The sequence below is a fragment of the Notamacropus eugenii genome, chromosome 5 (assembly GCF_028372415.1).
Source record: "Notamacropus eugenii isolate mMacEug1 chromosome 5, mMacEug1.pri_v2, whole genome shotgun sequence".
In the NCBI taxonomy this organism is placed as follows: Eukaryota; Metazoa; Chordata; class Mammalia; order Diprotodontia; family Macropodidae; genus Notamacropus; species Notamacropus eugenii.
The window spans coordinates 66980342-66993888 of NC_092876.1; the positions used below are offsets into that span (position 1 = coordinate 66980342).

Sequence of the window (13547 nt, forward strand, 5' to 3'; positions counted from 1 at the left end):
GCTGCTACTCAAAGACCATCAGTGACAGGGAACTCACTTCCTCCTAAGGGCAGCCCACACTACCTTGGAGTGGCTCTAAGTGTAAGGAAGTGTCCTCTTTTTAAATAGAAGTGACTTCTGCCTCTTCCTCCCTATGTACTCCAGTTTGTCAACGTTCCTCCTAAAATGTTTCAAAACTTAATCTTACAAAATATGACAGGGTCATTATCTCCCTCACTTAGGATATTATCCCCTTATCTTAATAACTCATTAATATTTTTTGTCTGTCGTCACCTTGTTAGTCATTGAGCTTGAAGGCCACTAAGAACCCTAGATCTTTTTAATAATCATAAAAAAACCCAACTATTGTCACCAAGTTCTTCCCCTAATGCCAAAATTAGCTGGGCAACCTTGGAAGGGGTTGTCCCACCCAGGAGCCTGGGGAGTGAGAGGGCAGATGGGGTTGGAATGACTACAGTAGGAATCCTGATGGAGGGAAGGTATTCCCCTCAAACAATAATTCAGCAACCGCTACAGAGCTCATACTACATACAAAGGCCTGAGAGGAGTGTGGATTCAGGAGTCAGCACATACGTACTATGCACAGGACCAGAGATGAACTGAGGTACTGTCCCTGATTTCCTAGAGCTCATAACCTATTGGAAAGAATATATGTTTATAAAAGACTAGGATGAATGGGTATTAAGTTTTATGCTAAGCATTAGAGAATTAATTCTTTCTCCTCTAGAGGCTTATATTTTAATTAGGAGAGAGGGCTTCTTATGATCCATGAGTTGATCAGACATAGGTCTGGGGTTGTGGTGACAGAGCAGATAGTAAGGCCTGAAAGGATAGTAGTTGGTAACTCCCTTCCCATGGAGTCAATGTGATCTGCCGTATCTGCTTCAAAGCCAATGGGACTGAAAGGGGGCTAAGACCCACTACCTGGGGAAGAAGGACATAGGCTCAAGAACTGGAGTGGAATGGGGGCTCTGGGATATCTCAAGGATTGGGGTTGGTGAGTGCTAGATACAATCAGGGCACTCAGAAGAAGAAGGGATCACATAGGACTGGTGGAAAAGGATCCTGAGATATATCTTCCTAGAAGATATATTTGAGCTGGTCTTTGAAGGCCAAGTAGGATTTGTTTATTTGTTTTTAGAGGCAACTGGGGATAAGTGATTTGCCCAGGGTCACACAGCTAGTAAGTGTTTGATAATGAATTCAAACTCAAGCCCTCCTGACTCCAGGGCCATTGCTCTATCCACTGTACCACCTAGATGCCCCTCAAGTAAGATTTTAATAAGTGAAAGCAGTGTGGCTACTTTGTAGTGCTAGGATTCAGGAGATTCCAGTTATATTCCCAATTTCAACTCTGATTCAGTGGAGCAGGTCATCTCCTTTCCTCCACTCTTCTGGGCCAGTTTTTCCCATATGTAAAATGGAAAGATGGGAAAAACTGGCCCAGAAGAGTAGAGGAAAGGAGATGACCTGCTTCTTATTGAGGGAGAAGAGGCAGGGGATTAATTTGGATTAGATGGTCCATTCTAGCCCTGAAAGTTGATGTTCTTTGTTGTAAGGTCCCTCTCAACTCCAACATTCCATGTTCTAGCTCTGTTCTAGCACCAATGTTTTATCATTGAGGTCCTGCTCAACCCCAACTTTCCATTTCTAAATCTGTTCTAGCTATAGTGTTTTATAACCTAGGGCCTTCTCAGTGCTAGCATTTGGTGGTCTAGATCTGTTCTAGAGCCAGAATGTTATTGTTGAGGTCCTCCTCAGCTCCAATGCTCCATGTTCTAGATCTGTTTGAGAGTTGGTATTTTATGATCTAGGTCCCTCTAAACTTCAACATTTCATGTTCTGGGATTCCTTCTGGCACTAACATTCTACATTCCAAGGTCCCTCCCAGCTCTGACACCTGTGTTTCTGTAACTTTGAAAGAAAATGATGACCCAAAAATCTTAATCGTCAATGGCAACTGGGGGAAGAGAGGTTAAAGCCAGAGAAAGAGTAACTGGTGGAAAGGGGAGTAGTATTTGTTAGGATCACTTGCTTCCAAATGTCATGTCATCAAATTTCAGGCCCATTTCTAGTTAGTTGCCAACCTGGACAGTGCAAAGAGCTGCTGTTATGAGTCAATAAACAGCAGGTTCCCTCCTTCAATAACAATAATCATAGCCCCTTCCCATCTGCCTTCCCCATCCCTGAGCAACTCTGACTTCCCCCTGCGCCAGCCTGAGTCCTTTTCTCCCTCTCACCATCTCTCCCTCCTCTCCTAGATTCTGGTCCTCTGGAGCAATGACAGTCCTCCTCCAGCCCAGGGAAAGTGGCCCCAGACGACCGTACCTTTGACGGTCATTGAAAGGAGGAAGAAGGTAAAGGGAGAGTGGAAGACAAAGAAGGTAGAAGGGGGCATCCTCCTTTCAATGCCCACCCTCAACCAGTTTATTCATTTATTGATTCAACACCTACTAAGTGCCCAGGAAAGGGAAGCATTTAGATAGCATCTGCTGTGTGTCAAGTACTAACTATGCTAAGTGTTTTACAATTACCATCTCATTTGATCCTCGCAACAACCCTCTGAGGTAGGTGTTTTTTATACTTGAGGAAACTGAGGCAAACAGAAGTTAAGTGACTTGCCCACTCACAAAGCTAGTAAGTGGTTGAGGGTGGATTTGAACTCAAGAAGAAAAATCTTCCTCATTCCAAGCCCAGCGCTCTTTCCACTACCCCACCTCGCTGCCGAGCTGTCTAACTAGCATATTCATTTATTCAGCATCTCTTAAGCACCAGGGGATTAGTGGGCCTGGATTCAAGTAGGGTCTAAGGGAAATAAATAGATACAACACTTTCCCTGGCCTATCAGGGCTCACAGTCTAAGGGGGAGGACAATATCCAAACAATTGTGTACAAACAACGTATACGTAGCGTAAATGGGGGGGGGGGGGGCGGCAGGCTCGGGGGAGGCACCAACATTGATAGGCACTAGGAAAAACTGCCTGTAGAAGGTGGCATTTGAGGTGAAACTTGTAGGAAGCTATGGAACCCCGGAGGCCAAGATGAGGATGGATGGTGTTTTAGGCTTAAAAAATAGTGAAGTGAAAAGACCCAGAGTCAAGCGATGGAGAAGCCAGGAGCAAGCGATGGAGAAGCCAGGAGCCCCCAGGAACTGCCAGGAACCCCCAGGAGCTTCCAGAAGCCAACAGGAGACCAGGGTCAGGAGACAGAGAAGCCAGGTGCCCCTAGGATCCCCTAAGCCACCAGGAGCTGTCAGGAACCCCCAGGAACCCAGGATTACTGGATCATGGAATCTATGGAGGGGAGGAAGGTATAGAAAGACCAGAAAGGCAGGAAGGAGTCAAGGTGGACAGAGTTTTAAAAGCCACACCAAGGACTTTGTATTGACCCTAGAAGTAATGTTTGCTTTGAGTACACACTCAAGTTTGCCAAGTAGGACGGCTAGCATGGTCAGCCCATTGACATAGAAAGATCCCTTTGATAGCAGAGTGGAGGATGAACTGAGACGGGGAGAGGCATGAGGCAGGGAGAGCAGTCACCAGGTTGGTGGGGGATTAATCTGTTTATGGAATGTTGATAAATAAACCTAACACTCCAAATGTTCTCTGGGACCTGAACTGAGCACATCCTTGGACCTGAAGAAATCTAGGATGGTTGGATTAATGAAGTCCAAGGTACTGGGAATAAGAGATTGTATGAATTCTGTGAAGACGGATAGGAAAAAGGCCTATCCTGGGGTATGTGGACAGCATGGCCTAGTGGGAAGACCACTGGTCTGGGAGTGAGGATACCTGAGTTTCAGGCCCAGCTCTGATATTAGCTATGTGACCTCAGGCAAGTTTCCCTTAACCTCTCTAGTTCTCAATATCCTCATCAAAATTAATACCGAGGATTTGGCCTAGCTCGACGTGGCATCATCATGCTGTGGAAAGAACATTGGATTTGGAGTCAGAAGATGAGAATTCAAATCCTGCCTCTGATGCTTCCTATGTTGAACAAATCATTTAACTTCCCCAGGCCTCAGTTTCCCTATTGGTAAAATGAGGGGATTGGAGCTGATGGCCCCAGCTCTAAATCTATAATCTTTCGATCTGTGATCTTATAAAGTGCCTTTCAGAAATTGTCCAAGGGGGTTCCACCAGGGAGGAATCAGGACAAAGGGAAGGATGGTGATCAGTATGGGGCTGGGACAGAGAGGGAGGAGTTTTGCTAAGGGGGCCTCCCACCCCTTCCTCTACTCACAGGGGAATGACTTCTATTTTCTTTCTACTGCAGAAGAGTGACCGGTTCTTCCCTTATAGCACCATCAGCACTGATGCCATCCTCAGCCTGGATGCCCACAGCAGCCTTTCAACCAGTGAGGTGAGGTCTAGGGGAAGCCATACTTAGCATCCCCATCATGTTTAGTGACATTTGATGAATGAGAGAATCCTAGAGAGGGAAGGCAGTGTAACTGGAGAAGGGAGAACACTGGCCTGGGAACCTGGAGTTCTAGTCCTAACTCAGCCACTGAGTCACTGAGTGACTACAGGAGAGTCCCTTCACTACTGTGATCCACAGCTTTTGATCTGTATAAGGGATTGGATGGTAGGTGAGGAAGAAAGGAGAGGGACTAGGGAATGAGCTCCAAAGTCCCTTCAAGGTCCAGTGTTCTGATATTGTACGTTCTAAGGCTCTCCCAGCTCTGACATCCTGTGTTCTAAGGGCCCTCCCAGCTCTGGCATCCTGTGTTCTAAGGACCCTCCCAGCTCTGACATTTTGTGTTCTAAGACAACTCCCAGCTTTGACAGTCTCTGCTCTGAGGGCCCTTCTGCTCTGTAATTCTATATTTTAAGAGTATTTCTAGGTCTCATAAATAGCCTCTGGTTTTAAACGACCTGAGTCATATAATCCATTCCCCTACCTCCAACACTGTTTCTGATAAATAACCAGCTTCTTAATTAAAAAATTTCCAGAAAAGGAGATTTTGGACCTTCTCTCCTGATAAAACATTCTGGTTCTAGATTGTATCTAGAGGCTTGTATGCTGTCTCCTCCATTAGACTGTGAGCTCCTTGAGAGAAGGTTTTGGGTTTGGTTTTTTTCACCCTTTCTTTGTATCACCAGAGCTTAGCATATTGCCTGGCCCATAGTAGGTGCTTTAATAGATATTTATTGACTTGACTTGGCGTTAATGGTTCTAAAAACTCTTTCAGGAATCTAACCTAGAGTTGACATGTTCTGTGCTGCCCTCCTGGGCTTCTTCTAGGGAGCTCCTGCTGGGGAAGCCCTTCTAAGCTCCCTGCAATTCCTCCCACAGGTGGATTTTGCTTTTGTGGTGTGGCAGAGCTTCCCAGAAAGGATTGTGGGCTTCCAGACCCGGAACCACTTCTGGGATGAGACCAAGGGCTCCTGGGGCTACACAGACCAGAGGCCCAATGAGTTCTCAGTAGTACTCACAGCTGCTGCCTTCTACCACAGGTACTACCCCAGGATACAAAAGGTCTGTGGAACCTCCCCCCAGAATGCACTAGGGAATTAAAGGGAGACCTGATAAAAATCTAAGGAATCACAGTTTCATTGCATTTGGAACTAGAAAAGACCTTAGAGTATTAGATATTAGAAAACAGAATGGCAGAGCTGGAAAGGGAGAGGTCACTTTCATTTTATAGATGAGCAAGCTGAGGCTAGTGAGAGATTTAGGGACTTGTCCAAGGTCCTAGAGGTTTGGATGCGGCAGAGCTTGTTTTTGAATCCAGATCCTCTGACCTAAGTGGCTAACTAATGGAGATGAGAACCTCTGGGGAGTGGGTGAGAGAAAGTAGAGGAAGAAGGAGAGAAGGGAAAAGGAGAAAGGGAGAAGAGAGGAAGACACAGAGACAAGATTCAGAAAAAGAGAGGGGGGAGGAGAGGGAGAGATGGAAGGAGAGAAAGAAGAAGAGACAGAGAGAAAGAAAGAAGAAGAGAGGGAGAGAGAGGGGAGAGAGAGAGAGGAAGAGAGAGAGAAAGAGAGAGAGAGAGAGGAAGAGAGAGAGAAAGAGAGAGAAAGAGAGAGAGAGAGAGAGACTGTTCCTTTCTTATGATGAAATATAAAGAGTGTTGGCTTTGGTTCTGGAGTGGAAGTACTTGGATTCAAATCCTGTCCCTGGCACTCACTAAATTGTGGCTTTGGACACATCAGTTTACTCTCTTGGGCCTCCATTTCCTCATCTGGGCTAGATGACCTCTAAAGTCTCTTCCAGCTCTCATTCTTTTGATCTGTTTCTCAGAGGACTCAGAGGCTGGGGGAGGGAGTGCACTGTCAGCTGCCTCAGTTGCCATGGAGACACTCAGCCAGGAAGGTTTTTGTGTTTTGGACCACCGGGTTTTTCTCCAGAGAGTGGGGTTAGAGGGGAAGGAGGAGCAGGACTGTGCAGGGGGCACAGCCAGTGTGGCCCCAGCCTCGGGCTCAGTGCCTGACACGGAGGGGCAGCTCTGGGAGGCTGGAAGTCAGGGCCAGGAGAGCTCCACTGGGCTATCTTTTTGGTCCCAGAAAGAAATTTCAAGCAGCTCTAGCCCCTACCTATAAGCCACATTTATTTGATGCAGTAGGGAGTGTTCAGAAAGCTCTGCGTGCAAACTGAATACTGTTTAAAATGCATTAAGGGAGTCAATTCTGAATCATAGAGAAGAATTGCCCCCAGTTCTCCTCTCGTATAAATCAGGAGTTTCACATACCAGGTTTGCATAAAGTAAGGCACACCCTAAGAGTCACATTCATTAGTTTACCTAATCAAGGAGGCTAGCTGGAATGCTGCCAAACATTGCACCAGCCAAAGCCCAGCTATGTGCTTGGACAGATTGCCCTGACAGACTGTGGGGCTCTGAGGTGCCATCTTCTGGAGATGAATGGAGAGGCACTGGGAAAGGTGTTCAGGGAATGCAGCCAAAGGCTTAGGCCTTCCCAATCCATTATTCCTCTTCAGGCTCACAGCTCACTTTGGAAAATTAGGAGATTGGACTGATGATCTCTAAGGCACCTCCCCCCCCAGCTCTAACATTCCATATTCTAAGGCCCCTCTGACATCCTGTGTTCTAAGGCCCTCCCATCTCTGACATCCTATGTTCTAAGAGCCCTCCAAGCTCTGATATTCTGTGTTCTAAGGGCCATTCCATCTCTGATATTCTGTGTTCTAAGGTCTCTCCTAGCCATGACATCCTGTGTTCTAAGGGCCCTCCCAGCTCTGACATCCTGTGTTCTAAGGGCTCTCCCACTTCGGACATTCTGTATTCTATGGTTCCTTTCAGCTCTGACATTCTATGTCCTCACAGTTTTGACACTATGATGCTGGTCTCTTCCACTGCCCAGGTATTACCATAATCTCTTCACCCACTACCTGCCTGTCCCACTGAGGGACCTTGTGGATGAGCTCTTAGCCTGTGAAGATATCTTGATGAATTTCCTTGTGGCTGAAGTCACCAAGCTTCCCCCCATCAAAGTACCACAGCGAAAACCACTCCAGGACGTACCCTCTCCACAGGTGGGAAACAGGGAGGAGGTCACTGTAGAAGACCCTAGTGGTGGGAGAGAATACTGTGGAAGGGGGAGAGTTGGGGAAACCTAAAAAAGGAATAGGGGATTAGACTGCAGAATGAACCTTCCAGCTTAAAAGTCAGCAGACCCACGTAAGAGATGGCAGATTCCCTTTGGGAAGGTTTGGAAAAGCACCAGATATATCCATTCACTAAAACAGACTGAACAGGAAGGGCAGGTGGAAGGGGGGTTTTCTTCACCAGAATTGTCTGGACTTGGGAAGGGTTATCTCATTCATCCTCCTGCTTCCAGGCACTGAAACGTGTGAATCAGCCTTCTGTTCTGATAACATTTTAATCAATGTCTTTGATAATGACAGATATGATACGTTTATTAAATTTGCAGGTGACACAGCAGGGATAGAAAGCCAATACACTAGATGACTCTAGACAGGCTAAAGTATTGACTTTAATCTAATTAAATGAAATATGATAGCAGTAAATGTAAAGGCTTATACTGAGGCTCAAAAAAAATCAATTTTATGATTATAAGATGGGAGAAGGCATGGTTAGATAAGACCTTGGGACTTTGGTGAACCACAGATTCCATGTGAGTCAGAGGCAAGATTTTAAGATCATATTCAGACCTTATAGGTCATAGAGTGAAAAAACCTCTCATTATACAGATAAGGAAACTGAGGCCCGATTAAGTGACTTGCCCAAGGCCACCCAAGCAATTTGACCCAAGGTCTTCTGGCTCTACATGTCCTTGGGCTACATTAAGAGAAGACCAAAGAGCAGACAGTCCAACTGCATTCCACTGGTTGGCCATTCCTGGAGTATTATGTTCAGTTCCCAGACAAACTGGAAAGTTCCAGGAACAATGCAATGGGGAGAAGTCACAAAGAGGCAGATTTAACCTTTCTGATGATGACAGCTGCCTATGAGGGGAATGAGCTGCCTGTGGAAGGGAGTGGTTTCCCCTCATAGGAGGTCTTCAGGCAGAGATTAGAGGACGACTTCTCATGCATGTTATGGAAGGACTCCATTTTGGGATGAGAGTTGGGCTAGGTGGCCAATGAGGTCCCGTCCAACTATGAATTCTATGATTCTCTTTAAAGACCCCCCAAGAAGGTACCTCCACCCCTGTCCCCTGTCCTACCTTTTTCTATGCCCAAGAGTTCTCTGATGTTCAGTAGAAATCCCTTCTGTTGTATTGGGGGGAAGTAAGGGAGATGGAGAAGCCATCGTTGTGTCTTAATCCTGCCCTTTCCCTCATCGTTCCAGCATCCCAGAGTTGAACAGCAATCAAAGAAGTGCATGAACACGTTTGCCTCCTGGTTTGGCCGCATGCCTCTGGTGCATTCACAGCTCCGCCTGGACCCTGTGCTCTTCAAGGACCAAGTGTCTATCCTACGGAAGAAGTATCGGCACTTGGAGAGACTTTAAGTCCTGGGACATCACCCCGGACCTTCTCAAACTTGCCAAAAGCCCAGTGTGTGTGTGGGGAAGTATCAGACCAGGTGGGGTGCATGGCTCCAGAGGACCAGGGGGGAACTTGGTGGGATGAGGCATTGCAGCTTAAGAATCTGGGTTTATAGCCTCACTCTTCTACTTGCTTCATGTGTGATCTGAGCAAATCACTTAACCTCTCTAGTCTCAGCTTCCTGGTCTGGAAAATAAGAGGGTTGGACTAGATGACCTAAGGTTTTTCCCAGCACTGAATATATGATCCTATGACCTATAAGGTCCCCCTTCCAGCCCTAATATTCAGTGATCTGAAACCTCTGGGCCTCCCATATGGCTCATTACTGCTTAGCCCATCCCAGCAGAGCTTATAGCTCCAGAGACATCTAACCTTTTGGTAGGTGACTGCCAGGGATTCCTGCATTAGCCTTGGGAGGAAGAGGGAAGGGACTGATTTCTGGCTCACAGAAGATGATATTTGACTCAGAGCACCTCTACCCACTTCTGAGTCTTGAGCTCCTCACTCTCCCTACAATCCTTCATAACTCCACTAGAGGGCAGCACCAGGCCACTTGTGTCTGGGCTTCTTAACCTGTCCTGGGCTCTCTTGTTTAGTTGGGCAGCCAGAAAGAGGGTATAGCCCCAAGGGTTGTGTTTTACCCCAGCCACTACTAGGAGTGGGACCAGCTAAACTAGAGCTGGGAGAGGAAATGGGGGTAGATGAGGCCCCAGTCTGCTGGGGCCAGGGAGAATCAGTCACCCTTAAGGAAAATCACTTTGTTTGGAACTTGTAACTGCCTGGGGCAAATTCCGGGGGTGTGTGTGTGTGTGTGTGTGTGTGTGTGTGTGTGTGTGTGTGTGTGTGTGTGTGTGTGTGTGTGTGTGTGTGTGTGTGTGTGTGTGTGTGTGTGTGTGTGTGTGTGTGTGTGTGTGTGTGTGTGTGTGTGTGTGTGTATCTCAGTCTCAGTCTCTTTGGCAGGTGAGCTCTGCAGGAGGGTCTCCTTAGGGCTGGTGGCTGAGCACATTTGCATCCCATGTCACTGGAGGGCTGTGAAGCCAATTGTGGGGCCAGTGATCACCCTGAGACAAAGCCCTATTTGCCCTGTGTCAGTGACCACTTTGCTTCCCTGTCTACAATTTGCAAAAGCAAAAACCCAAAGGTGGAGAGTGGATGAGTACCCCCATTTTATAAAGGGGGAAATTGAGGTGCTGGAAGGCATGGTGACTTGGACACATGGCTAGGGAAGCAGCAGGAACTTCCTGTTCCCTCTATTACAGACCACCTCTGCCCTAGATCTGGGAAACACCTTAGAGTCTCAACCAAACCTCTCATTTTAACATATGAGGAAACTGAGTCTAGGGAAGGAAGAGAGGCAGCAGTCAGAAGAACTGGATTCCAATTCTACACCCGCCCACTAACTGCCTCTAAGACACACCCCTTTACTTGCTGAGCTTCCATTTCCTTATGTGTTAAACAGGGGAGGGGGAGAGAAGTTGGGGGTGGAGAGATTGACTCCTATCTCGGAGGCCTCATCCAGCTCTAAATCCCAGGATGCTATAAGTGGTCTCATAAATGAACAACAGAACTTTTCCCATTCAGGCCTCCTACCTTTGCGGCTGCTGACATTTAAGCGAGCTAGAGTGATGTTGTTTTGGCCAGGAATCAGCATCTGATTACTGTTTGCCTGACCCCATCAGCTGCCGGGTCCCTGAGGCCCGAACCTTGGCCTGTTCAGTCTAGCCTTGACCTAGTCCAGGGAGGCATGAGTTTAAATTTCCTCACTGCATTTCACACCTCACACCCTCCCCCCCATCATAATTTCCCTGGGGTGGAGCTGCTGCAATCACTTTGGAAATTGAGGGGCCCAGGTTCTGCCTCATCTTGCCCAGGCTATAAATAGTTTCCTCCAGCAGCTGCACTACCAGAAGCCTAGGAACTTGGGGGAAGAACTGTGCAGGAGGTGGAGCTCCGGCCAGGCCTTGGTGGTGGTAGAGGGGGTGATAGAGGAAGAGGGTGGGTGGTCCTTCCCAAAGCCCAGGGCATCAGGTGTTTGGATGGATTCAGGAGATTTGGAAACCCCCAGTGACCCAGCTCCTGGGGAACGCACTGTCCCCTAGGGTGCCTCCTGATTCACTTGGGACAGGATGATTCATGCCTTCCCCAGACCTGGGGGAGGAAGTAGCAGCTGAGGAATCCCTCCTCCCTCCCCCAAAAAGGGTCCAGGGAGCCAAGAGCTCTGGCTCAGGTAGCCTGGATGAAAGTCAAGAACAGTTCAGAGCTGGTGAATGGAACCCAGGAAAAGGTTTGCTTGGCAAGTCTACAGGGCCAACTCAGGAACAGAGCACCTGGCCAGTCAGAAGAAACAGGTGGGTATAAGCAGAAGTGCAAGGCCCAGCCTTTTACTGAGGCACAAACTCACAGAGTAGGGAAGGCCTACTCTGAACTTAAGATCTGAGTTCTAATTCTACCTCTGATCCTCTAGGCAAGTCACTAGAACAAGCCTAGTTCCTCATTGAGGTTGATGGCCATAATACCTATCCCACAGGGCATTGTTATGGTGATCACATGAAGTTATATATGTAAAGTACTTTGCAAACCTTAACTCTCTAAATATTAGCCATTATCTAGAGGTAGCTAGGGGAAAGTGATGGATAGAAGGCTGGACCTGATGTTGGGAAAACCTGAATTCAAATTCAGCCTCAGACACATATTAGCTGTGTGACCCTGGGTAACTCATTTAACCTGTATCTGCCTCAGTTTTCTCATTTGTAAAATGGGAACAATAATAACACCTGCTACCTAGGGTTGTTGTGATACTCAAATGAAATACTAGCTAGCTGGCTAGTAGTAGTAGTAGTAATAGTAGTAGCAGTAGTAGCAGCAGTGGTAGCAATAGCAGTAGTAGTCATTGTAGTAGCAGTAGCAGCAGCAGTAGCAGTAGTAATAGTAGTATGGGTAGTGTGGTGGTAGTAGTAGTAGTAGTAAACATGGTAGTAGTAAGAGTCTTCCTGACTCCAGACCTAGAGCTCTATCCACTATGGCACCCCCTAGCTGCCCTAATCTACCCATTTAGTGGTAACACAAATATGCCACCTATACTTCAGGGGATTCACTATAAAGAAAGGATCACTTATCTTGACAGTTACAAACCTAGAAGTGTTCTAGAGCAATGGGAGCTAGTGTCCAGTGATCACTTCAGTGACAGCACATGACCACACTGTAGCATAACCTAGCATGGACACAACAGTCATCCAGCAAGCAGCCTCTGACTGGCCCAGAACACAGATGTTCTCTGTGTTCTCCCCTCTTCTCTCTGTGTCTTCCTGTCCCACTGTTGGCAGGAGCATGGTGCTATGGAAAGAACACCACCTTTAGAGTCAGCAGGAGACCAACCTTATCACATATTTATGGGACTTTAAAAAATCAAATTATAATAGCTGGTATTTATAAGTGCCAGGCATTGTGCTAAATGCTCCACAAATATTTTCTCCACAAATATTTGATCCTCTTAACAATTCTGAGGGGTAAGTGCTATTATTATCATTCCTATTTATAGGTGGGGAAACTGAGGCAAACAGCAGATAAGCAACTTGCCCAGGATGACAAAGCTAATAAGTATCTGAGGTTGGATTTGAACTCAGGTCTTCCTGACTCTAGGCCCAATGCTCTATCTTCTCTTGCCTTAAGCAAGTCACTTCTCTCTGAGCCTGATTTTACCCATTTATAAAAAGGTTTCTTTTTGTTCAGTCATTTCTGTCATGTCTGACTCTTTGTGACCCCAATTGGGGTTTTCTTGGTAACAATACTGGAATGGTTTGCCATTTTTTTCTCCATCTCATTTTACAGATGATGAAACTGAGGCAAACAGGGTGAGGTGACTTGCCCAGGGTCACACAGCTAGGAAGTGTCTGAGGCTAGATTTGAACTCAGGTCGTCCTGACTCCAGGGCTGTCGCTCTCCACCAAGTGACCTAGCTGCCCCTAAAAAGTCTCCAGAGGAAGGCAATCATGAGTGTGAAACGATTCAGCCATATCCCAAAAGGAGGTGTTGAAAGAGTGATCCTGGTTAAACTCTTCTAGATGCACTCCATCTTCAGGAATGGATCTGTTTGCAATCACCCCCTCAGACCTTGCCCTCCCTTGGGGGAAATAGAGCTCTTCGGACTGACCAGCTGAGCCCACTGAGTCATCAGGTGTTAAAGGGTCACAAACTCCCTCAGGGCAGGTCTGCAGGAGACCGTCCTGTGTCCCACAACAAGCCTGAGCCCATGCTGTTATAAAACACTCTGGGAGTGTTTATAGACTTCATTTTGGCCCATGTCTTCAGAGGACAACTGACCACACTGGGGAGTCATATTACTGCTCCGAGGGTAGAGTTTGTGCCAGGCCCTGTGGGCAGGGGCATGCTCCATACAGAGGCTGGGCCTTTCCAAAGGCTAGAGGCCTTGAGTGGTTTGGTTTGGAGGGGAGGGAATGTTGTAGCATAGACTAGCATTAGACAAAGAGTTCAGAAGACTTAGGTTCAGAGACCACTTTGGATACCAACCGTGTGACCGAGCAAGTCACAACCTCTGAGCCTGTTTTCTCATC

The 13547-nt window shown here is 47.1% G+C and overlaps 1 protein-coding gene across 1 annotated transcript in view; it reads left to right on the forward strand.

Moving 5' to 3' along the window:
* EXTL1 (exostosin like glycosyltransferase 1) overlaps positions 1-12708 on the forward strand; it is a 29799-nt gene extending 17091 nt beyond the window's left edge. The window contains exons 7-11 of the mRNA XM_072609404.1: positions 2262-2357; positions 4276-4362; positions 5299-5459; positions 7327-7498; positions 8778-12708. Coding sequence (XP_072465505.1) covers positions 2262-2357; positions 4276-4362; positions 5299-5459; positions 7327-7498; positions 8778-8939 — 678 coding nt within the window. The 3' untranslated portion in view covers positions 8940-12708. The remainder of the gene's footprint in view (positions 1-2261; positions 2358-4275; positions 4363-5298; positions 5460-7326; positions 7499-8777) is intronic.
* The last annotated feature ends 839 nt before the right edge of the window (positions 12709-13547 follow it).